The sequence below is a fragment of the Pantherophis guttatus genome, chromosome 3 (assembly GCF_059756535.1).
Source record: "Pantherophis guttatus breed Tessera chromosome 3, ASM5975653v1, whole genome shotgun sequence".
In the NCBI taxonomy this organism is placed as follows: Eukaryota; Metazoa; Chordata; class Lepidosauria; order Squamata; family Colubridae; genus Pantherophis; species Pantherophis guttatus.
This window is the reverse complement of record NC_142065.1, coordinates 172,514,311-172,540,757: the sequence shown is the minus strand read 5'-3', so window position 1 is coordinate 172,540,757 and position 26,447 is coordinate 172,514,311. Positions and strand designations below refer to the sequence as shown.

At 38.6% G+C, this 26,447-nt stretch overlaps 1 protein-coding gene and 1 long non-coding RNA gene across 2 annotated transcripts; one reads left to right on the top strand and one right to left on the bottom strand.

The window, feature by feature from the left end:
• Window positions 1-2,823: 2,823 nt before the first annotated feature.
• SNAI2 (snail family transcriptional repressor 2) lies at window positions 2,824-7,747 on the top strand. The gene is made up of 3 exons (XM_034429739.3): window positions 2,824-4,243; window positions 4,784-5,329; window positions 6,707-7,747. Exons 1-3 carry the CDS (start codon window positions 4,165-4,167, stop codon window positions 6,886-6,888), a joined length of 807 nt encoding a protein of 268 aa, XP_034285630.1. The 5' UTR covers window positions 2,824-4,164; the 3' UTR covers window positions 6,889-7,747.
• A 107-nt stretch (window positions 7,748-7,854) lies between these two features.
• On the bottom strand, window positions 7,855-26,304 carry LOC148114909 (uncharacterized). Its single transcript, XR_015733372.1, has 3 exons — window positions 26,155-26,304; window positions 10,354-10,410; window positions 7,855-8,331 (listed from the first exon to the last, which is right to left on the bottom strand). It is a non-coding gene; the product is annotated as an uncharacterized LOC148114909 (long non-coding RNA).
• Window positions 26,305-26,447: the final 143 nt, after the last annotated feature.

Below are 26,447 nucleotides of genomic sequence, written 5' to 3'. Positions count from 1 at the left end.
GATTCAGGAAGGCTTGGACTCTGACTGGGTAGATTCCGGCGGGATGGCTGAGGCGGGTCTTGAGAATGTTATCTGGGACGAGTTCGATCCTGTGACTCCTGAGGACGTGGATAGGATTCTGGGGGGGTTAAATGCAACCACATGTTTACTGGACCCGTGTCCGTCCTGGCTGATACTGGCTACCTGGGAAGTTACGCGAAGCTGGCTCCAGAGGATTATAAATGCTTCTTTGGGGGAGGGTTTCCTGCCGCCTGCCTTGAAAGAGGCAGTGGTGAGGCCCCTCCTTAAGAAGCCTTCTCTGGACCCGGCTGTTATGGCTAACTACCGTCCTGTCTCCAACCTTCGCTTTATTGCGAAGGTTGTTGAGAGTGTGGTTGCGCAACAGCTCCCACAGTACCTGGATGAAACCGTCTATCTAGACCTATGCCAGTCCAGCTTCAGGCCTGGGTACAGCATGGAAACGGCATTGGTCGCGTTGGTTGATGATCTCTGGAGGGCTCAGGACAGGGGTTGCTCCTCTGTTCTGGTCCTATTAGATCTCTCAGCAGCTTTTGATACCATCGACCATGGTATCATGCTGCACCGGCTGGACGGATTGGGGGTGGGAGGCATCGTGTTGCGGTGGTTCTCCTCCTATCTCTCCGATCGGTCACAGTCTGTGTTGGCAGGGGGGCAGAGGTCGACCTCGAGGCGCCTTGTTTGTGGGGTGCCACAAGCGTCAGTCCTCTTGCCACTCCTGTTCAACATTTATGTGAAGCCGCTGGGTGAGATCATCCGTAGATTTGGGGTGCAATGCCATCTGTATGCTGATGACACTCAGCTGTACATCTCCACCCCAAACCACCCCAACGATGCCCTTGAAGTGATGTCCCAGTGTCTGGAGGCCGTGTGGGTCTGGATGGGGAGGAACAGGCTTCAACTTAACCCTTCCAAGACCGAGTGGCTGTGGATGCCGGCATCCCGATATAGCCAGCTGGTGCCATCGCTGGCTATTTGGGCGAGTCATTGACCCCCACAGAGGTGGCTCGCAACTTGGGCATCCTCCTGGACACACGGCTGTCTTTAGAAGAGCACATGACCGCCGTGGCCAGGGAGGCTTTTTATCAGGTTCGCCTGATATGCCAGTTGCGCCCCTTTCTGAGTCGGGATTCCTTATGCACAGTCACTCATGCTTTCGTCACTTCTCGCCTGGACTACGCCAATGCTCTCTACATGGGGCTCCCCTTGAGGAGGCTCCAACTGGTCAAGAATGCGGCCGCGTGGGTGATTACGGGAGCAACATGGCGCTTCCATATAACACCTCTCCTGCGCGAGCTGCACTGGCTCCTGGTGGTCTTCCGGGTGCGCTTCAAGGTGTTGGTTCTCACATTTAAAGCGCTCCATGGCTTAGGGCCAGGGTATTTACGAGACCGCCTTCTGCTACCGATAACCTCCCACTGGCCAATACGCTCTCACAGAGAGCGCCTCCTCAGGGTGCCGTCGGTCAAGCAATGTCGGCTGGCGGCCCCCAGGGGGAGAGCCTTCTCTGGAACGAGCTATATCCCGGAAAACGGCTGTTTCTGGATCTCCGCACTTTCCGTAAGGCCCTGAAGACATTTTTATTTCAGCAAGCCGGCCTGGCCTGAATAGGTTTTATGGGTTAGTTTTTTAATTGTATAGCTAGGGGTTTTAAATTGGGGTGGCCGTTTAATTTAATTTATTTTTAATTATTTTAACTTTTATATTGTATGTTATTTTAATTCTCGGCTGTTCACCTCCCTGAGTCCCTTCGGGGAGAAGGGCGGGATATAAATTTAATAAATAATAATAATATTTCCATTTCACTGTAAATAGTATTGTCTGAAAAAATGAATTGCATGACACAAATCAAATTTAAGAGATCAATGGCAAAGAAAGCAGTAGTAAGAAGGAAGGCTTCATGAGGGCAGGAAATGAAGTAACATTTTAACAATTGTTATGCAGGAATGACAGCCTAGAAGCAGAAGGAAATTAGTTGAACCACTAAAACAGAGATAAGTAGTCTAGTATGCTCCTCTTATTTGGACTGCAGCTCCCCCAAAGCACCACTCAGCACAGCCAGTGATAAGGGATTGAGAAAACTATCCTCCATAACATCTGGAGGGCACCAGATTGTTTACTCTAACTCTACAATGTCTTTGACTGCATGCATATTTATCTAGAAGAAAACATGCCTAGGAAAGCATCTTGTTATTTCCTTGATTTCATTGCATCAAAGCAGAAGCCACATTATATCGTTGTTGTTTTTTTAAAAAAGTAACTATCTTGCTTGGTGCTAGCAAACCAATCAAATTTCTTCAGCATAGGTGTTCTTTCAACAACAACAATGTAAGACTTTCTTGGAGTCTGTTAACAGTTGGATCTCTACATGAAAGCAGATTAACTCTACTGCTGCACTTGTTTTGGCATCTCCCAGATAAAGAAGTTATGCAGCTTGACAAAGCACTTTGCTCTTACAAGTCTTAACAGAACCACAGATTTTTTTTCCATATCTTCACTCCAACACCTGTTGCAAAGGAGGCTGGGGTGGTCTCTGTGTAACTTTCCACCTTCTACTTCCACTTTATATCCCTTGATCTACTGACACGTTGTGATAACAGTGTATATAAAAATGCAAATTTAAGGTGAATTTGGAGACCTAAAGACATAGAACTAGAAATAAATTTCAGTTACAAACATAATGGGCAGAATGATTATATAGCTTAAATTGCATATAATTTGCAGGGAGCATTTCATGAACAACCCAATTTTGCACCATGTGAGAATGAAGTATTCACAAGGTTTAAAAGGCATTATATTTTGGGGAAATAGGTCTGGATCTGCCTTCTCTAATCTGTTGCCTTCCAGATATCCAAAACCTACTTCCAACACATCTGGAGGGCACAAGTTTAGAAAAAACTGAGCCAGAAAAAAATGATATTAAGAGGGAGTTGGCTAGCTTTCCTCTATTCCACACAGGCTCTCTGGGCTAACTGGAGCATTTGGCTGCACACATTTAATTCTGTGCTAGGGTATTTACAGGAATGACTCAATTTCCTCCAGGAAGGAAATGCAGAATTCCTTGCAGCAAGAAAATTCTAAAATAGAAAGGGCTTCTGTGCCCTCTGTAGCACTTTTGCTTAGAATCAAAACCCAACTTTGTTGGAGGAGGTTTTCTCTCAAGTAAGCAACGCCGGACATTGGGAGTGTTTTGTTCAAAGCACAAGGCTTATGCAGACCAGAAGACCCAAATCTCGTGGGTTTTATCTTAACCCAAAGACATCCAAAATAACACGGATCCAACTTAAGCATTCTTTATCTTCAGTTTCATATGCCTGGCTACCTTAGGGTTACACCGGGGCTATTCTGTGATTCAAAAGGCAAGTGTGGAGTATTCCCTTAAGAAGCTATGCAACATTTTTCAGCGATTCCCAAAATAGGTTGCACCGCCCTTGACAAAGCAAAGCCTCGCTCATTAACGTCTTCTACGGGATCACTAGCGGTCTCTTTTCTACCCTCCGCTCTTTGCTCAGCCGAGGGGAGCGTTTCTCCTCCGCCTTGCCCCGCGCACATCTGGGAGGCAGGCGCGCCGTTGGAAGAAGCTTCGCAGAACTCCACAGCTCCGGGAGTGAGGACAAAAAGGTCCTTTCCCTCGGCGCCGCCACACACACACACATACACACACCCCATCTCAAGTAGAATTCGCCCGGGAGGAGCAGGACAGAGAGACTCCAGCGCCTTCCTTGCCGCTGGAGAGGAGTGTCTTCCTCTCTCCTTTGCAGCCATCACGAAGGGAGGAGTTGAAACTTGATCCAAGTCCTGAGCAACTCCAAGGGATTGGATCTTCCCTCCTAAGAGCCGGGAGAAGTCCCCGGCCTGAAGAAGCTTGAGTTTGTCAAAAGAACATGAGCGAATTCCGGATTGGCTGAAACGGCGTCCCCGGACCCCTCCCCTCTTGCACCTGATGAGTGGGGTATTTACTGCACTTTTGAAGGACTTCTTTGCACTACATAATTTTGCTGCATGGGGCAAACGGAGGAGGAGATGTTCTAGAGGACCAATGTCCCTGCAGTGATTCTTCTCTCTTCTGCTGCTCAAAAGCTGGGAACCGTTATTCCGCAGCGAGAGGAAATCCGGGAAGGGGGAAAGCAGTCCTTGTGTTTCAAAATGCCACGGTCCTTCTTGGTGAAGAAACATTTCAACGCGTCCAAAAAGCCCAACTATAGTGAACTGGATACGCATACAGGTAATGCCAGACGGAAATCTGCATGGAAGCTGGAAGTCGGGCTCCGTTTGGGGTAACGGTAGTTCTTGAGTTAAACCTCCCAGCCTGTTTGCACCAAACTGCCCGTGTGCACTTTAGCATACTTTTTCCTTCCCCTGGGCAGTGCTTTCTTTTCGTCCTATTTACAAACGTGTCAGCACCAACCTTTTGAAACGTCTACCTTTTTTTTTTTTTTTTTTTTTTGCTTAACTGCTAAAATTGCATTTGATCGTTGCTGCACAAGAGAAGTTTGGAAATTTAGGAGGATAAGCCTGGATTTTACTGCTGGGTTTCTTGACCAAACTGGGAGAGAACTATGCTTGGACCAAATCGGACCTCCCCCAGTTTATGGTGCACAGTGTTAACTTACATATGTGAAGGACTGCATTCCTTAAACTCTCTACATTTTAAAAACGTATGTTTGTCAATGTCATGACAATTTCATCACTGGGTAAGTCTGGGTAGTGTGGCTGTTATCTCCTTCATTTTCTAATGGTTTTCCTCTCTTTGTCTTCTTTCTAGTGATAATTTCTCCATACCTTTATGAGAGCTACCCAATGCCGATAATTCCACAACCAGAAGTCCTGAGTTCGGTGGCATACAATCCAATCACAGTCTGGACTACAACTGGGCTGTTGCCTTCCCCTTTACCCAGTGATCTTTCTCCTCTTTCTGGATATCCTTCATCTTTGGGAAGAGTCAGCCCACCCCCCCATTCTGACACTTCGTCCAAAGATCACAGTGGCTCAGAAAGCCCCATTAGTGATGAAGAGGAGAGAATCCAGTCCAAGCTGTCCCACCCCCATGCAATTGAAGCTGAAAAATTTCAGTGTAGTTTATGCAACAAGACCTATTCAACTTTCTCGGGACTTGCCAAACATAAGCAGTTGCACTGTGATGCCCAATCTAGGAAATCCTTCAGCTGTAAATACTGTGATAAGGAATATGTGAGCCTGGGGGCTCTAAAGATGCACATCAGGACCCACACACTACCTTGTGTCTGCAAGATTTGTGGCAAGGCTTTCTCTCGACCTTGGCTACTCCAAGGACATATCCGGACTCATACTGGTAAGAGGGAAATACGATTTTTACACATACGTGGTATAGAGCTATCCAACCTTTCTCTGTGTTGACCATACTGACACACTGACTGCTCTTTTTATCTTCTTCAGTTATTGCAATTATATAGACATTGATTCCATTTTGGTCTTTTAGATGTTCAGTGGCATTTTCTATTCCCCCACCCTTTAAAAAAAAAACTTCCTTATGTGAGTGGGCCAAATTTTGTCCTGCAATAACAACTTCTAGCTTCTCTGCAAATTTTCATCAAGGTGTCAAAAGGCAGGCATCCAGCTGGCCATAAAAATGCCTTGGAACATGATCCATGCAGGAATAAGAGAAAAGAAGCAGACACGGAGGGAATAGGAGGCAAACAGATCAAGTTTCCAACAAGAATCTGCACAGTCAAGAGTTGTGCCCAGGCAGTGCATATAGCAAAGCCCATTAGTCAGCATATGGACATAGAAGGTAGTTTTTTTTCCCCCTTGAACATTGTTTAGAAATGAGTTTTTGCTTGAAATCAGTTATTTGGTCAGATAAATGAGATGAAGACTGCAGTTGTTTCTGATTTAGGATTGCAGCCTAAAAGGGGATCTTAAGTGTAGTTAGGTGGGATTAAGTCTTTGACTTTAAGTTTTATATAACTCTGGATATATGAACAGCACAACTAGTCCTAAAACAGAATACTCTCTGATCCTGGTTTATGTAGAAATAACTCTTGTTTATCTAAGATTGTCTTTAACAATTCTAACTAAACTCCCCAAGGTTATAATGCAGTGCATACTCATATGGCAGCAAACTCCATTGAACACAGTCTAAGGGAATTTCCAAAGGGGATTGGCTGTATAGCTATCCAAGCTAACTGAATTCTGCATTAAATTACATAAATCCAAACTATGGGACAGAAGTGAACTGTTCAATTAGGTGCAAACTTTTATTTGGAATGTTTTTTTCATGAGACTGCAAGTCACATCATATGTGAATCTATATATTGGTTTCACAAAAGCAGAATACTAAAGCATTAAATCTGATGGGACCTCTGCCATCCACATCAACAGCATACAAATCACAGCCTTGGGCAGCAAAAGGCGTTGCACAGGATACAGTAAATGAATGGAGGAAACATATGGAAATGTTGGGTGGAGCCCAACCTTCAGGGTGCTGGCTGCACCTGCTGAAGTAGAATAGGTTAGTGACTTGTCATTCAATGCATCATGATTTTCTGCAAGCTCTGAGTTGCCCATAATGTAAAGAAGAGAATCTCCGATGGCATTTAGAATCCACCCATCTCCTCCTCTGTGCTGCGCTAATAGTTTGCCCACTTAATATACACATTTCATTATTATAACATTCAAGTGACTAAATTCCTTCTTCCCTTCTTTTCAGGAGAGAAGCCTTTTTCATGCCCTCATTGCAACAGAGCATTTGCAGACAGGTCAAATTTGAGGGCCCATCTGCAGACCCATTCGGATGTGAAGAAATACCAGTGCAAAAATTGTTCCAAAACTTTCTCTCGAATGTCTCTTCTGCACAAACATGAGGAATCTGGCTGCTGTATAGCTCACTGAGTTTACCTGTTTCCATGCTTTTGCCACAAACTAGAGACACATCTACTCCTTTCCATGTATTCATCTGTTTCCCAAGAGGTGCAAAAAAAAAAAGTTTTATTTCACTTGTTTAAGCATGACTTTTCTGTAACACAAAAGCAACAAGATATATAGAAGAAGATGCAAATGCCAAATTGATTTTTTTATAAGAATGTATCACAGTTAAAATGACCATTCCAGCCAAAGTCTCCCAAAGAACCAAAATTTTGCTACATACCAAGTATCACAAGTGCTTGTCGGCGTCTTCTACATGAAGTCAGTAAATGTCAAATATTTTTTTTAGCATAGCGTGCTTCTTGATGAGTGATCTGAAATGTCTGAAAATTGCATCATTTCAAAGGAACAGAAGAATGTATGTCCAGTTGTTTGCCATGTTTTAATAGAATGTGCCTTTGTAAAACTGCCATGACAAACACTTTTGATGATGCTTCCTTTATTTGTAACAAAACGTTGGGCTTGTGAACGTATTGTTAAAATGGGAATAAGTGCAAGAGTGAGGGATGGGGGGAGGGGGATAACCATGGATATCTTTAAAGCTTTATTTTCCTAATTGCACAAAGGAAATGCAATACCGTGAGCAACTATCCTCAAATGAGCAATACCATTCAAGTGCCTTTTTATAAAAAAACCAAATTGATAGCCTTGTTTAAGGATGTAGACATAATGTAAATAATTATATTTTTATATGACCGAATGTGTTCTGAAACAAAATGAAATGTTATCTATTGCAATGTCTATAGTAATCTTGAAAAAGTGAAGCTAATTGTCTTATATTGTTTTCTAGAATTAATTTTTGTACAATAAACATTTTGGAGTAATATTTATGTAGTCTATCACATTAGATCCAAGTTAAGACTCTTGAACAAACTATATCCTATAATCTTATATATATATATATATATTGATAATTGCAGCTCCTGTGTCTCCCTTGTATAAGAAATCCTAAGTGGCTTATTGGAGGACTGCCGAGAATATAGATTTAGTCTGTGTGGCCAAAAAATAATCAGTAAGGGGCTGAAGTTAAAGAAATCTGGCTAATTTACTCATTGCTTAGAAAACTGCTTTGAATAGTACAAGCTTTGATTTTTCTCTGTTCTTTGGAGGAAAGATAGTAGAATTTAAGTAGAATGGTCACCAAATCTTACATCCCTTCTTCAAAATCACTTAATCAGAAATATAGTATAGAAAGCAATGTACATTTCTGTCTTCAAGAAAAAGTATAGGCCTAGCTCTACATTGGTCAATCAATGAAGAGAAAGCTTGGCTTCCTTCCAACCATGGAAAGTATTGGTATCTAGTAGAATCTCCTTACCACAGGGAGGCAATAATCTTCAATTATTTCAGCAGCCACCTCCCAAATTATACAGTTCAACAAAAGTGCCATTCCATCCAAACAGGTGTTCTCTGAAAAACAGGAGGTTGCAGAGAGAAAGGAGGAACTTTAAGCATTGTTTGCATACAGGCGGAAGAACCGTGTGTGTTTGTGTGTATGTTAACTGAACCCCACAGCAAGTGTTTACCAAACCATCTTAATGGAACCAATGAGATTCCAATGTAAATGTACATCCAAGTTACATGACATGTAACTGTGGGCCTGCTTTTTTTTTTCTGCATTTGGCTCTGTCACCAGACTGAAGCACTGACTATTTGATATGGAAAAGACTAACCATTCAATTCCCTATTTTAAAATTCTATAGTCTTCTTTTTTAAAAAAACATACTTTTTACATACCACATTAAAATGTGTGTTTCTTTCTAGTTGAGAAAAATTATTTTTTAGCAACTCTGATTAGTGAAGTGTTATTAAAGGGCAATATTTGTGCAATCCAGGATACCTGAGAAATAGTAAAAGTGATTTTGATGGTCTTGCAGTAGATCAATGTTTTTTAATCTTGACCACTTTGAGATGGATGGACACCAACTTCCAGAATTCTCCAGCTACGATGCAGTAGATGGTTAGAAAGATGTTCCGATCTTTCAAAGTGAATGAAATGGTAACAGTGCTGTAATCTGACCAGGAAATGAGACTGAGTTGTCTCTTATCTATGGTATGCATATTTTTAGGACCAAGGATGAAGCATTACTGTACTGTAACGTCAGCGTTTCCCAATTAGGTATCTTCCAGATGTGTTGGATTTCAATGTCCAGCCATCTGCTAAGTGGAATTATGGGAACCAGCATCTAATACCAGATTGGGAAAAGCTGATACGATTTGTACTTTTTGTGCCTGTTATGTGAAATCCCATGGACAAGCACTCTATAAATCACTATAGTAGTATTCCTGATTAAATCACTGGAATGATCTGTGCTGTATGATGTAACCAACACTAAGTTATTTTTAATTACCTGATTTCAGAGGAAGTGGTTTAAGCCTAACTTTCCTCTAAAGCACAGAGCATAAGCATGAGCAATCTTTTTTTTTTTTTACTTTTTGTTTAGTTATGTCTTTTGTGCACATTTCTTTAGTACATAAAGGGTGTTTTTGGGTTTTTGGGGGGAGGGGTTTTCATAAATTGTAAAGTCAGGGTAGAAATGAGCTTAGTCCTAAAGCAGCATGTCAGAAATTGCATTTGAAATTATTGGCAGGGCTAGAATAAAACAATATGCCCAGGAAAAAAAACAAATTTGATGTAAATTACATTAGGTTTATGAAATATTGGTTATATAATTACTCCAGTATTTTAAGTATATTCTCCTCTTCTGGCCCATTAAAATTTAGTTTAGTTAAACATTTTGGACACACGAGGCACAGCAAAAAATAAGGCAGACTCTGAAGGAGAACACAAATTGCTGTATTCCAGAAAGTTTAGATTTCAATCCCAAGCAGACCCAACCAGCAGAGGCGGTGGCAATGGATTACATGAACTGTAACATAATTTTTTTTTGAAGATACCACATTGTCTTCCTCTGGGCCATAGGCTGTACCTTTGATTTAAGTGATTTTTTACAAAACCTTACAATGTAGACCATTATTATGGGGTTTAAGATGAAATATAATCATGTTGGAACTGAACATTTTTTGTAGTGATGGATGTGCTTAACTGATAGGATGCACAACTGGGAAAAACAGTAAAACTAAGAGAGGGAGGGAGGGCGGGAGGGAGGGAGAGAGAGAGAGAGGGAGAGAGAGATGCTTGGACTGCTATTATAGTGAGCCTAACTCGGGCTAATCACAAGAGACATCAACTGCCAGGGAAGTAGTGGCTGCAAAACCTGAGAAGGGCCAAGGGGTTACCAGGCTCTGGGAACCCCCAGCAAAACCTCAATGAGTTAGATATATCATAAACAGTTACAAACAAATGAGTCCCCCCCACCCCAATATATCAATTATATGACTGGGATTTCCAGGATTTGATGTTGTCACTGTGATACAACAAATGACATTAGCAAATCCTGTATCGGAAGTGCAAATCACATTTTGACATACCCTCGATCAAATTACACAGCATGAATGAGTCAGGGCCATGGCATCTGCTCTGCAGGGCTTAAAATGAGAGAGAAAAAAGTAGGTCAGTAAGTAAAGCTGATGAGACTGAAAGCAAGCATCTAGTTTAATAGGATGGCATTTCATTACAATCACTTTTCTGATCTTATGGTGGGTGGGGGTGTTCTAAGTGGCCGAGTCCTTCAACAGATAATTATACCATCTCCATTTATTAGAATATTGTACTGGCAAATGAAAAACATTACTTTTATTCCCCAACAAATATATCAGTATATTTTAACTGCTTACTTATTATTCCAAACTGTATTTGTCAAAGCAGGAAGGATTCTGGTATCCATCAGTCATTTTCATTTATTTTAGTTTGAGAAAGCATTATTACGTTTCAACTTTTTTTTTTTTAAAGAATGTTATGGCAAGGTGGCTGTTTTTGTGATGTACACATAGCCCAGTGTGCAAAATTTATTGTTGCTCCTCTACAGGGGTGGATTCTAAATTTTTTTACTACCGGTTCTGTGGGCGTGGCTTATTTTGTGGGCGTGGCTTGATGGTCATGTGACAATTATTTAGGATTTAGCAGAGGTACTGGTCTATCAGGCTTTTAACTGCTTGCAGAGCTGTACCGATCTGCCCATTTATTTTTGCAGGCACTGATCTACTCATGTATTTTTGCAGGCACTGGTCTACCCATTTATTTTTGCAGGCACTGATCTACTCATGTATTTTTGCAGGCACCGGTCTACTCATTTGTTTTCTTTTAACACTGATCAGCTGTAGGGCGGCCCTTTGAAGCCCCGCGGCAAGAGTTTAAACAGTTTTTTTTCCCTCTAGCCATCAGCTGGGACTCAGGAGGCAGCAATAGATTGGGGGTGGGGCTAAATAAAAGGTAAGAATAATATGGGGGGGTGGGGGGGTGGGGGGGCAGAACCGGTTCAGTGACATCATATCGTCACCGCTACTGGCTTGGCGGAACCGGGCGGAACCGGGAGGAACCCACCACTGCTCCTCTACCACAATCAGTCTGCCATCAACTCATTAAACCAGTTGTGGGTCTTCTGGTCTCTCCCACCAAAACTAACTGAGCCTGAAACAGCACTTCAAAATGAAAAGAATAACCTGCTGTTTCCTATGATATCAAAAGCTTGTCCCTGTTAAATGGGTTTTAGTTGAATGAAAACGCAACTTTCGGTGAGTTAAACCAGTGCTTGAGTGTAAAATCACAAATGCCTACAAACGAAGCCTCTGTTTGTTCTACCAAATCCCAGGTCTCTGTGAGCTGAACCAGTCTTTGCAATATCAGGTCACAAGTCTCTGGCGTTAAACCAATGTTTGCTGTATGAAATCATAAACCTTTGCCACTAAATATCCTGCTTTTTTCTGAGAGCTCGAGATAGCTTCTATGGGACTCCTAACCTCGAAGCAACAACCCCGTGAAGTATGTGGCTCAGAATCTCCCCAGTGCCCTCCATTGCCAAGTGAGAACTTGAAACTGGTCTCACTGGTCAGTGTGTAATATCCTAATCACTGTAGGTACTGAGATAATATCAATTAAAACATACCATGAAATGAAAAAATGACAATGTAATAACATTTAATAGCAGCATGGAAGGGTTTGTTTTGCTTTGCTTTCTAATGTTTGATGGTTGTGATCTGTGTTTCCTGGAGTGCAAGGAAAAAAATAAACTTGCCTCTTGGAAACAAAATCCACAATTGGGATGTTTTTATTGAAAAAGCTCAGTTTTCAAATACCTGCTAATTTAGTTGTCAAACAATTAAATTTGTCTAAATCTGCATTTTTCAACCTCAGCAAATTTAAAATGTGTGCACTTTGACTCCCAGAATTCCCCAGCCTGGCTGAGAAATTATGGGAGTTGAAGTCCAGACATCTTTTAAGTTGTTGCGGTTGAGAAACACTGGTGTAAAATATAGGAGGCTTCCTTTCCTCCCAAAAAACCCCCTTGAAAATAAATTGATAGCCAGTGAAATTGTTCTAAAATCATGGGAAAGTTGTCTACAAAGTTCATTCTGAACAAAAGTCTATACGTTTCATCAGTTGTGCTTTCTGATTTGTTAATATCCTACCTTTATTATTTTTACAAATATCTCAAAGCAGCAAATGCACCTTCCTTCTCCTATTTTCCCCACAGCAACAAAACTGTGAGGTGGGCTGGGCTGAGAGAGAGTGACTGACCCACAGTCACCCAGTTGGCTTTCTAACACAGCCTCACTCAGAGTATTCTACGTAAGCAGTGATTAAGGAATGAATCCTAGTCATTAGATCTTCCTTCTCTAAGAAAAGATACAACTGGCACACTAGATGAAGCTAAGGCAAAACTGTCTTGCCTACCATCACAATATGACTTCTCCTGGATCTAAGATGACCTACACTGTAGGTAATTGATATTTCAGAACTTATATAGTCCTATATCTCAAAGGCCAGGTTACATTATCTATTCAGCAATGAGACTCATGACTTTTACATGCACCCATATCCTGCTCAGGGCTTAGGCAAAATTGAAGGACCACTTTAGCTAAACATTTAACATGTTGATGCTGAATGTGTCTCAGTAACTTTGCCTTGGGGTTTCTATTTTATTCCCTCTGTTTGGAGTCGGAGTTTGGAGTTGGAGTTTGGAGTTAAGCGGCAACTTTTTTTTCCTAACACAGACCAAAGAGGTTGATTCCATGCTGTTCTGTGCCTCAACTGCCATATGAATATCCCACAGTAACAAAGAGCACAGTGAGTCTTAAGCACAATATGGGGGGGTGGGGAATAACTCCTGGTGGGAGTCCTAATGGATTTAAAGGATACAATTAGAGGGCATTTTATGGAAGAGCTCTTCAAATACTACATTCATTTAGAAATGCTGACTATTTCTAAATGACCACGGCAAGTAATGCACCTTCTCCTGATCCTAAGAAGGTCAAATAACATTGTGAATAACTGCCATTAAATATATACACAAAACAGTATAAACTCAAAAGTGAAGTAGGGAAGCAAGAATTTCCTTAGTCCATAAATAACAATTTTTTCTTATGCAAATAAGTGGTCTTGAAGGACCCAATCTGAGTTGGTCACTGGGACTAGAGTTTTATTTTTCCAATAAACCTTTCAGATTGGTAGAAGAATAAACCTCTGGTCCCAGTGACTGACTCAGATTGGATTCTTCAGCCTTATCCTAGTACACATATATTTGCCTTCATTTGTCATGAGTAGTCTAGTCTGTGACCCAGATGTTCTCCAGCTCACACAACCCACTTTCTACCACTTTCAGCAACTAGGCAAAATGGTTGCTTCCTGAAGCATGAAGCTGCCTTAAGTCTTAGAAGCTTCATCATGGACAAAACCTGATACAGCTAAAGAACCAGTACCTGTTAAGTAGACTGAGGCAATTCTCCAAGGACACACTTAAACATATAAAGATAGCAATTGTTAATTATTATTTTTCTTACTCTATTACTATTGCTAGGGATGGAAAATGATGTTTGGGGGAGCTGCCCCATTTGAGAAAAAAAATGTCCATTGATTCTTTGTGTGATGGTATTCACTGCTCCATCTCATGCAAAAAAAAAAAAAAAATCTTCGGCCAGCCCTGCCAACAATTAGGATGCTTCCCCGAAGATAGAGAAGAACAAAGCACAGCAAGATAGATCCTGCAGGAGGGAAATGCTTCCAGGTTACCAGCTCTCCACAATCTTTAAAGCTCAACATTTTCTATCTGTAGGCTAGCTGGGGCAGCTTTAGTAAATTCCTATCAGATTATGCTGGAGACATCAACATCCAAGGCAAGGTCACAGCTCAGAATGGAGATCTTGTTTGGACACGTTGAAAGTAAGATTTGGGTGAGTCATACAGGCAAACATATCACAGAAGCAGCTGGAAGTCTGGATGTAGGTAAAAGAGAAAGGTCGTGAGCAGAAGAGACAGCAGAAGAGCATGCTGCTTCCCAATAGAAAGTGTACAGTACTGAGATTTTGTCAATCATTTTATGAGCCCATGTACCTTATCATAGACTAAAGCAATGTTGGCAACTTGGAGACGTATGTACTTCAATTCCTAGAAGCATGCTGGCTAAAAACTGCTGGGGAATGCTGGGAGTTGGTCCACACACCAAGTTGCCAAGTTTGAAAAACATTGGGACCAGTGGGAATTTAAAATTATGAGTGCAGGAGATGAGTGCATCCATGAAATGGTTATTACAAGAATGATAAATCACAGAGCATCCATTTATTAGAAGGAGAACTAGAGTCTTCATCTCCCTGTTAGCTCACTGAAGCAGCTCGAAGACAATCCTATAAATTATTATTAGGACAACTTTGGGCTGCTTTTTAAAACAAAAGAAGCAACAGAGGAGTTTGGGGCATATTGATGGCTGAAGTTAGCACATATCCTTACCCACCATAGTTAGTTATCAATAACAGGACAGATTTAATCAATAAGAACCAATGACTTAAATAAATGATTTGTGTAGCAGCCCAGAAAAAAATGTCAAAGGACGCCAAAGATTCAAACTTTAGGGCTATCACTATTCAAAACCAATGAGCACATCTATCCAAAACTATTTTGGTCAAATACACTCCATCCAGTGAATTATTCCTCTCTCAACATAGCACATGCATTTCCAGTACATCCTTTTCCCAACCATATAAGAGAAACTGAAGATTGGGAAACATTACACGGCAGTAAATTCCTTTTTCTATCTCATCCTCATGCAAAATCTGGGAAATATTCAAAATGATGCACTCATCTTACTCCAGGAACGGACTGAAGTACTTACCATTGGCAAAGCCACACTTTAAAGTACAAATCAGATCCTTATTTATTTTCATGTTTAACACTGTACCAAGAAATAATAAATAGGAATCTGAAATGACGTAGGAGAGCACAGAAATAAGGCTTTGTGGTTGAAGACTAATTCATGAGATGACGAAAGCAGAAAAAGATGAATTTTATCTGTCTGCCACTTTATTTTTCTCATGACTGAGGAGATCAACCATATGTTGTAACACCTTTGCAATAACTCTTACTGACTGCTATGACCTTTGCTGCTTAGTTGGGCTGATTAATTGCAGATTTCTTAGTCCTAATCTCAGCTGACAGGCCAGCTCAAATGTTTCTGCTTTGTTATTTCTTTCAGACCAAAAATTGCACAGAGACTGTTTATATTTCTTTTTTCATGGGACAAAAAAAAAAAGAAAAAATGGTAAGGAATATTTTAAAATCAACTTTTCCTTTTTTAAAAAAAGGATAAAAGTCAGTAACAGGAGCCATAACAATGTTTTGAATTTTCAGTACATTTACAATTCTAAAATCTTATAAATATTGTATCTATTTAGTACATTCATAACACTCAACCCTGTGCTCATCTACTTAGTATAGATTTATTCCAATGACGTTTCACACAATTGGGTCCAGATTAATTCTTTTGTGAATGGAAGAGATATTTTCATTCAGAGAAAAAGTCCATTAAAGGATATTTCCACTGGGATAGGGGAACTAGGAAATAAGTGATCTTCTCCAATTAATTATAATTGTTATGCTAGTTCTCCATACTGTACTCCAAATTAGTTTTTCAAGGGATAGAAGTTATAGGAGGAATGAGGAATTGAAAATAAGTATTGTCTGTGTGATTTTTTTTCCTACTATTAACAGCAGAAACATAATTTGTTTCTTGGGATTTAACCCACTGAACTGTACATAGTCCTAAGGAAGGGATTAGTTAGTTAGTTAGTTAGTTAGTTAGTTAGTTAGTTAGTTAGTTAGTTAGTTTTGTGCCTTTGAGTCAGTTTTGACAATAGTCAAGTCCATGCAGTTTTCTCAGCAATATTTTTCTGAAGTACTTTGCCATTGCCTTCTTCCTAGGGCTGAAATTGACTGGCCCAATATCATCCAGCTGATTTCATGCCTAAAGTGCAATTAGAATTTATTATATCCTGGTATCTATCAATGGTGCCTTTAACCACTACCATCAAATGGGCTCTGTAGTATAACCTAATAGTCTTAATATAAAGTGTCAACAGCATCAAAGTAGAGAATGGGGAACATGCATAGTGTCGAAAACAAGAATCAAAAATAGCTTTTTTCCTTCTCTCAAATACTGTCACTCAAAGTTGTCATCTGAAATTAAATTTAATGAGATTTAGGACTGCTAAAAAGAAATAGTTTTCAATGCATTGAATTAAACTATTAGCTGTATGATTTAATCAAGATTCTTGATGCTGCTAACCAAATGTAGTCTGTAATCATTAGACTACAGAAAGAAATTGCAAATGAAATTTGGATATTATCAGATGAATAGTATTCTCCTTAGTTATTAAAAGGTAATATTTTAGAATATCTCTTTCCAATCTGATTTTGGTCCTCTATAAAATTGTCTGCTAATTCTTGATGGCTCTGGAAGCTCTCAGAATATGTTCAGTCTCCAGGAATACATTTACCAGAGGAATATAGCGGAAGAACTATTTTCATGAAGCACAGGTTGTTTTGACTACCGTATTTCTCTGAAAATAAGACCCTGTCTTATATTTTTTTAGAACCCTGAAATAAATAAATAAGCCTTATTGCCATGAGCTCAAAAGCCCGATTGGGCTTATTATCAGGGGATGTCTTATTTTGGAGAAAACAGGGTATTTCTTTAGAGATAGCATTAAGCTCAGCTCACTGAAATTTTCAGTATCCTGCACTTTCAAACAATACTCATGCTAGAACTCATGATTTCTTTTCAATACAAAAGCACCTTAAGGAGAGAACTGAGTTTCCAGAGGAAAGAAGACAAGAGTTACTGCTGTGATGCTGGCCAATTCCCCTTCTCTAGCCGAAGCTACTTGCACTTTTTAAGATATTAATTTAAGGCTGAGAGGTAATTTTGACATCTGTGTTCGAAGGGCCATCAAATTCTCCCTTTGCACATAGTACACCAAGATCTCCTCTCTAAAATCTGCTGAATGGAATTCAAGTCCTTGAAGGCCAGAAAAATTATCTGGCTATTTTTGTAAGTCCCATTGGATTTATCAGTAGGATTTCCCCCACATCTCTTCTCTTTGCAACATGCTCATATTCTTTATCTCAGATGATCTTGCAACAGACTGATACAGCTGCTATTCTAAAATTAATCCTGATGTAAGCATCTCTACTAGAGTCAAATTTGACCTGCATTTGAAAAAGTTCCACCTTTTAAGATCACAGAATGAAACTTATCAGTTCTAAATCCAGACCAATATTTGGTCTGGATTTAAAGGCAGAGCTATTCATCTCTATAATCTATGTGTATCCTTTGCTTAAAACTCTGTGAACATCATCCAGGAACCACAAAGAGACATAACATTGATTAGAAATGTTATAAGCCAGACTTTTTCTCTCCTTTGCATATTTACAGTTAATGAAAAACTCTCTTATTGTAGCTTTTGAGAGGAAGTATATGTTAGACATGTATTAGGGATGGAATGTCACATGCTTAATAAATTTCAAGATAGGCTGAGAACAACTTCCTGTGTTCCCAAAATTATAGCAGCAAATAATGAAAACATCTCCCTTGTTTTTCCTGCCAGCACAATTTCCTGGCAAAATTTAAGTTCTACATTCAAATCCCACAAATGGTGGAAAGGGGCAGGATAATTTTATAATTTTAACTATCTCTACCCCTACCCCAGTCTTTCTTCCAGGCTTTATAACATCCCTTTTAATCAACTGCATCACAGAAAACATTATTCTGAATATAGTATATAATTTATTAGCCATTCAAAAGCCCAAGATTAATGTAGTAGTTACAGAATGTTTGCCTTTGGTAAAGATATCAGAAAGTCCCCTTTATTTCTAGGCTTTAATACATGAAGAAAAAGTTGTTATTTCAATTACAGAAAATAGAAGATTTGCAAGACTTTATACCAAAATCGGATCATTTTTGGTGATCCGGTTGCCTTTTTTAATTTTTGCAACATGCAACACTCATGCTATTGTATCACATATATTTCTTATTTCTAGATAAAAGGAGATCTCCAAGGAGAAAGACAGCTGATGTTGCCAGGCTGAAAAGCATTTCAATCTGACCTGGCTACTTTGCCTGCGGTGTTGCAATCTATGAGGAGGCCATAACCTCTAAAACCTGCTGATTTAAGAATAATTGGTCAGCGTGATGCTGCTGTGACCAACAAATGGAACAAATAAAATTATCCACCACTTCAGTACAGTGATTGTTCTGTCGCACTGCATGACTCCATGAATCCCCTAGAGGAATGGACTGGCTTATAATAAACAATTTGTTTCCTAGGTTCCTTTTCCAGTAGCTGCAGGGTAGTAAGCAGAAGACAGTACCAGCCTCTGTTGACTATGTTTATGTCTCTTTTTATTGGTCGATTCCAGTGGTGGGTAAAATTTTGGTATGGTAGGTTATACATTTTTCAGGATCCAAACATTCAGTATGTTACAAAAGTGATAATACATTGGCATAATCAAGGTTCACTTACAGAAAAAAAGGAAGAGAGCAAATGTTTTTTTTAACCTGATAATGTATAAGATCTACCCAAGCTGTGAACAGCTGTGGATGTTTGCACAGAAGCTTTGCTGGTTACAGTGATTTACTTATTTACTACCTTCAAACTATATTTTATTAACAGATGCTAAAAATATTTTTCTCACTCCTTTTACAAAGGTTTGGCAAATATCAAGCTTCTGTCTAATATTGCAGCATCCATGCCATTTGCACTGATTTGTCTGTTATCAGTTCTAATTATAAACTAGATTTTGAAATAAACAGTATTAGTGTAAACGGAATCAAAATTGTAACTGCATCCCTACAAAAGTTGAGCCTTGTTAGAATCTATATATATATAAGAATATGCCAATGCATTGTCTTTTTTAAAACAGAAATTTGTCAGCCCAAATAGGAACTTCTGTGTCCATTTAACATAAATATATTGTAGTAATTTATCTTGGTCCAACCTTGAAAAGTACAACTCAAAGTAATTTCAGTTGCAGAGAGAGAATTGGAATGCATTTTAGGATGACTCTAAGCAACGTGTGACTCAGGATCTCAATTTCTTTAGTGCCACTTCCTCAGAAAGGAATCTGTCTATCCAGTGAGATCAGAGAGGAAGTGTTTATAGAGAGTCCCTCTCACCAGGGAGTTTCATCTACAGTGACTCTATTTCTCAGGGATACCCCTACTTTTTTTTTTTTAATTTGATTTATATGCCGCCCTTCTCCGGAGACTCAGGGCGGCTTACAGTGCGTTAAGCAATAGCCTTCATACTTTTGTATATTTTATACAAAGTCAACTTATTGCCCCCATAAACTGAGTCCTCAATTTACCTACCTTAGAAAGGATGGAAGGCTGAGTCAACCTTGAGCCTGGCAAGATTCGAACTTACTTTAATTGCAGACAGCTGGTGTTAAATTGCAGTGCCTTGTCTGCAGAGCTATCCAGGCTCCTACTTCTGTCATGGCTTTGCACTGCCACTTGTGAGAACCTCGCCACTGGTTCTCACAAGACCATTAAAAACCTGGCCATTTGATAATGTTTAAAGAAAATATTAGACTAAGCTTGCTCCTGGTAGATGGGTCACCTACTACCTTTTGGAGGAAGAGTTTTATGCTCTGCAGTTTCCATGGTTTTCTTACTTGTGTACCATTCAGAGTCAGCTTGGAATGTAGTGGAATAGAAATCTTAGCAATAAACAAAGTGCAGCAGCCAAGACTTCAGTCATTGAGAGGGGAAAGATATGCGTGTTCAGTCATTGACAGAGAAATGATATGCGTGTCACACAATTTGTTGACACCCCATATAATTAAGCAAATGAACCTACAATTCTATTGATAATTGTATAGTACTTCCATAGAATCCTACATTAGTGAGGTATTGGATGGCATATCTGAATACTACTTGTAATTATAACCTTGTTACAAACTGAAGTCTTTAAAAAGGAAAGCACCTGAAATATGATAACATTTAACAATTCTCAAATATCTATTAGAAGCTCAAGAAATCATTTAGTAAGTGAAAGTATTAATGAATCTACAGTGCATAACATTTACATACATATACTGTACTTATAAGTATAGGTATACATATACACACAGATTAATCTTTCCTTAGATACATGGTTTATCTTTGTACAAGATAATCACACTGATTCCTTAAATGTCAGAAATAGGATAATAGAATTATCCTAACAGTCAAATTCTTGGTTTTAATATGGCCTGCTGTATTTGCATGTGACAAAGAAACAGCCACGTTATTTTCAATAATTATTTTCCTTAAGGCGCAACTAAGAAAACTACATGGATTGACCATATAAAATCTTTGATGATTTAGTTGGAGATTGTGTGCCTCTCGGCATCCATGGCTACTTGGTGAACTTTCAGTGCAATAATAGAGCTTATGATGTAGATAGATTAAAAGTTTTGGGATGTCTAATTGTTAATGTTGCAATGTAGGAAAATAAAATCCAAAATTACAAAAATAGAACCACATAAGAAGCATGAACATGGGAACACTTAACATAATGAAATATGAAATTAATTAAACTTTGACATCCTAGTCAGCAGCAATTTGAAGTGGACTGGAGTTGGAGACTCTTAGTAAGAAGATTATATAGTTTATTAGCCTAGGCAAAAAATAAAGAAAGAATGGTAGGGTTTTTATAATAACAAAAGATATAATAAAGTCTTGGATATAATGAAGTTAATGACCTAATAGCATCAATTAAGCTTCACAAACAACACTTTAATATGATGGTTATCCAGGTTTATGTTCCAACCACTGATGCAGAAGAGAAAGCTAACAAGTTTTATTATCAAGTTCAATCTGAAACTGATAGAACAGGCAAACCAGATGTGCTGCATATGATTGAAGACTAAAATGGCATAGTTGGAAACAGTAAGAAGGAAAATGCACTGAGTTGTATGATTTAGAAAGCAAAAATGAAGCAGAAGAATGACATACTGGTTTCCATGAATCCAATTATTTCATTAGTTCAACACAGTCTCAAATAACCAAAATAATATCTATATACATGTACATCACCCAATGGATTACACATATTATTGGTAAAAGGAATTGGAGGAACTCAATTATCACCACAAAAATGTGTCTGATATTGATTGTGGAACAGGTCATAACTTGTTCATGTACATGTTCTGTGTCAATCTAAAATGGCAGAACAAGCCAGTTTCCATAATATGATCTTGAGCACAGATCCATTATTTTCAAAGAAAACAATAGGAATGGCATGGACATCCATAACCTCTGTAACAGGGAATCAGATGAACTGTGGAATGAAATTACTGGTCTTTGATCATACTTTAAATAAAAGAATTCTATTTTGATTTTAAATCAAAAAAAGTTGTTTAAAATTAATATAAAAAGAGACTGACAGACAATGAAACAGAGAAAAAAATTTAATATTAAAAAATGGTGAAGAGTGCCAAAAAGAAAAAGGAAGACAATGCCAAGAAAAACAAATATGTCAGGAAACACCTTAACAAAGAGTTTTATAGAACTGTTATAAGATACAAGAAACAATATTACAACAACATCTGTAAAGATGTTGAAGATGGAAAAACAAGGAAAGTCTTTCAAATGATCTCTGAACTCAGAAGGAATTTAGCATTCCAATTCAAGATTGGCATCTGAACCAGTAACTGGTTAAAAAAAGGTGAAAGGGGTATATTCAAATTCTGTACCCTAAAGATGTCAACATCCAAGGAGACCAGAAGATACCCCTCATCTATAAGAAATTCTAGCATTAAAAGGTGAAATTAGATTAGCACTCAGTAAATTTTAAATTAAAAGGCTACCAAAATTGATGGAATCTTTACAAATATGTGGCAATTTATGAAATGTGTAAAGAAATATGACAAGCAACAGAAGAGAATCAATAAAATTCTAACCAAACTACACCAACAAATCTGGAGAACAAACTACCCCAGCAAATTGAAGTGGTAAATCTATATACCTATATCAAAGAAAGGAGATTTAACAATCTTACAATATTCTTTATTTTACTTGCTAGTAAAATAATGCTTAGAATCATCCAATGCATGTGAAAGACCTACATATAAAGGGAAATGCCAGATGTTCAAACTGATTTCAAAAAAGGACAAAGAACAGGAGACTTATTACTGAAAGATGCTGGACAATCAAGAAAGCCAAAGAATACAAAAAAAAAGGTTAATATTTTTTCACTGATTATAATTTTTAATTTAATTTAATTATAGTCCAAGACAAGTCATAAAATAAATAAAATACACAAGTAATGATTATAGAAAAACTTTCAACTGTCTTGACCATGTTGAGCTATGGAATATCCTTAGGAAAATGGGAATACCAGAACATCTAATTGTCCTCATGGGAAAACTATACACAGGATAGAAGGTCACATGTAGAAGGGTGGCACTACTTTGATAGCTGAAAATGAAAATGATCTGAAATCTCTAGTAATAAATGTCAAGGAATGTAGTGAAAAAATGAATGAAGGTTACATATAAAGGAGCTCAAACTAATGAGTACTGGGTACAATAACCATAGAACTGACAATAACAATACTGAAGTGAAGAATAACTTCAGCATTTCAGAATCGACTGTCAATAGTAATGCAGTCAAGAAATGCATCACAGACTAGCACTTGGTAGAGTAGCAATGAAGGTCTTAAAATGTTCAAGTGTTAATATTGAGAGGCACAAAGTTCAAAATTGTGCATACATTTTTTTCCCGTCTGATGCTCTATGGAATTTAAAGGTAGTGCTGGATACCATGAATAGCCAATGCAAACAAATGAACAAAGAAAAATGTAGTAGATGTAGATGTAGTAGATGGACTCAGGAAAGGAATGATAGATTTACTATTTACTGAAGCACTGGCAAAGATGGAAAGTAATCATCCTGGAGAAGGACTATCCATGTGGTCACTAACAGTTGACCCTGATATGATGGCACCTGATCAAATTTACATTAATGACAATAATTACATATTTTTTGTAAATCTTAGAAACAAATTGTAAGTGCAGAGTTTTCTTTGAAAACTGTTCTTTTTTTGTAAGATTGGACTTTTTTTCTTTGTGGTTTTTCTTCCATATATCTTACGTGCAGTTGTATATGTGTCTGCTCATAAATATCTCAGATAAGCAAATATAACATTAAAACTATACATTTTAGAGGCACTTAAGTCCTGGTATCTTACGATAATAAGAAATTCAAAGGAAGATGTTAAAGATTGCAAGGCATTCTGATATTGTTGCAGCTCTGTATTAGGTCACCACACATTGTTTCAGCCTGTTGAAAAGACATCAGCATTTTACATTTATGTAAGATCCACTTCTAAATTTAATTAATTACCACTTGAGCACTCAAAACACAGTGACTGATTAACTAAAATGTAAATTGAGTTAACAACTTGACTTATGAAGGATCAATAAAAATAGTATTCAAATATTATTATATATTTTATACTATTTTGTTTTATGTGTTATCAACAAAATATTCCATTTTCAATTAGTGTTCTAAAACAAGCAAGATAAAGATCAAAGCTTATGTCCCCCATCTCCAATTCCTATAACTGCACTTTTGAATAGTCAAAGTATAAATGGTGATGAGATCAATTTGATAAAGTTTCAAAATATAACAATACTGGATGGCTGGGTTTTTTTCCCCAAAACAAAAGGGTTATAGTTCAGTGACAGAGAACATATTTTCAATGCAAGAAGTGTATCTTTTATCTCTGGCTAAGAAAGGGAAGATAGCCCCATCTGGAAGCTTAGATAGCCAAAGATAAAATATAAGACTACAATTTCTATCATCCCAAACCATGGATCTTGAAGTCCTCCAACCTATCTGGAGATCACCTAGTTTGGAAAGGCTAATATAGCAAACCCCTAAAGCTGAATAATCTGATTCAGTAGAAGAAAATTTGTGAGATCTAAAGCATCTTTTGTGTGGTTTCTTATTAGGGCAAGTAACTGCTGCAACCTGTATGGTAGGAAGAAGTGGAGGGAAATGTTCTTTTTGGAGGGGGTCAGGGCTGCCAGGAAGATTTAACAAGTCTGAGTCTGTGGTCAGTGCTCTATTTGGTTTGGCAAAGAGAGTCTAAGACTCAGTTAGCATTTTCTACTGAAATTGCATGTTCAGTGCCCACTTTAAGACAGTTGAACAAATGGCCCACCCTCACCTGACTTGCTTGACATTGGCTCTCCAGTTAAGCTGAAAAATATCTCATGACACCTACATGATTGGATGAGATCATAATCATATGCTCAAAGCCATTAGGCCTGAACTGGAAAGCAAAACAGAGTGCCTTATGTTGTCGGCAGAATGTACCCATTTAATAGAACTAGCAGAGTAGAGCAGGTTCAAACACCAGGAAACATCTGGCTATTATTTACATCTCCTGTTTAATTTGGATGCTTGAGTTTAGTTTTCAAGATGGCAGTTGAGAAACAAATTGAGCCCATCACTCTGTTGCAGTTTAGAAAAGCAAGTTTTGTTTATACTTTCTCATATTAATACCTCCTCCTCCACTTAGCCAACAGGCGCCCGTGAAAAATATACCTCAATCATACAACTTCCTTTAACTAACAAAGCTGTAATTCAGTATAATGCTTTGTTGATCAGAGGAAAAGGGGATTCAAGTAAACTACAAATATCAAAATGATGAGACAAGGTTGATCCATAAGAAGCTGAACTTTAAGAGATTTGGGATTGTTTTTATTTGCATCTGATGAGAAAGTCAATGAAAGGCCTAAGAGTTTGACCTATCGTGCATTTGTCACAAAGGCTATTTCCTTCAACGGAACTCATTTTCACCCTTCAAAATAGCACAGTATGTAAAAATGACATTGCAGAAGATGATAGCTTTACACTGTAATCATCATCCAATAACATCTGAAACAAGGGAAAGCAAGAGTAGAATTTCAAATGCTAAGAAAAACTAGCATTTGAAAGCAAATTTGGCTACAAGACAAGAGGATGAGCTAAAATCCAGGATGCTTGTGTTTATAAACAAATGGCAGCAGGCTCAACAATACTGCCCAGAGATCCAAGACTGAGGCTACAAACTCATAATTAACACAAGAGCTTTGGAGGTACAAAAGTGAGGAAGACGTCGTACTGAAAATATAGCAATAGCACTTAGACTTATATAGCGCTTCATAGTGCTATGAAGCCCTCTCTAAGCAGTTTACAGAGTCAGCATATTTACCCCAACAATCTGGATCCTCATTTAACCGACCTCAGGAGGATGCAAGGCTTAGTCAACCTTGAGCTTGGTGAGATTCAAACTGCCAAACTGCTGGCAATTGGCAGTCAGCAGAATTAACCTGCAATACTGCATTTTAATCACTGAGCCACTACGGGTCTTAAAACATAATTCAATTTTGGTCCTCAGACTGTTGATTTCAATGTAGGTGTGTGGGGGGGAGTCATTTCACTTGCCTTAAGAAACACTGGAAAGACCAAAATGAAGGGAGAAGGGGAGGGAATAGTTTCTCTCTGCAATTTCATTTCAGGCATGGTTGTAGTTTTCTATATGACATAAAAGTTGCAAAATCTATTTTTTATCCATATGTTTACCTGCCTGCATATTCTCATCTTATACTTGGAATAGGTGAAAGTATAAGAAATACAGATAGAAGATAGAGAGAGAGAGAGACAGACAGAGTGAGAGAGAGAGAGAGAGAGAGAGAGAGAGAGAGACAGAAACAGAGACAGAGACAGAGACAGAGACAGAGACAGAGACAGACAGACAGACAGACAGACAGACAGACAGACAGACAGACAGATATCCTGGAAATGCATACCACCAGTCTATACAATAGTTGCCAGGTGCTCAGGCTCTCTTTGGAGTCTTCAGGTCCCCAGATATATATAGAATGATTCTCCTCATCAATGGCTGCCCTTCAGCATTGCAGCTTCATTTGTTGCTGAATTGCTGTGGTTCTCCTGTTGCCACTATTATGATTACCTTCCTTGACATTCCTATTGTAGATATGGAAAAATACATTGAATGGTTCCTTCATTTCTATTTCCCATTTATTTGTTGAATAATCAGTTTAGCTGGTCTGCAAGTAGAAGGGCTTCCACCAGGCATACT

What these genes read in the sequence shown, in the direction of transcription:
- SNAI2 (XM_034429739.3), top strand. Translation starts at nt 4,165, where the DNA reads ATGCCACGGTCCTTCTTGGTGAAGAAACATTTCAACGCGTCCAAAAAG. An exon ending in TGAACTGGATACGCATACAG is followed by an intron (nt 4,244 to 4,783) that starts GTAATGCCAGAC and finishes TCTTCTTTCTAG; the next exon opens with TGATAATTTCTCCATACCTT. An exon ending in ACATATCCGGACTCATACTG is followed by an intron (nt 5,330 to 6,706) that starts GTAAGAGGGAAA and finishes CCTTCTTTTCAG; the next exon opens with GAGAGAAGCCTTTTTCATGC.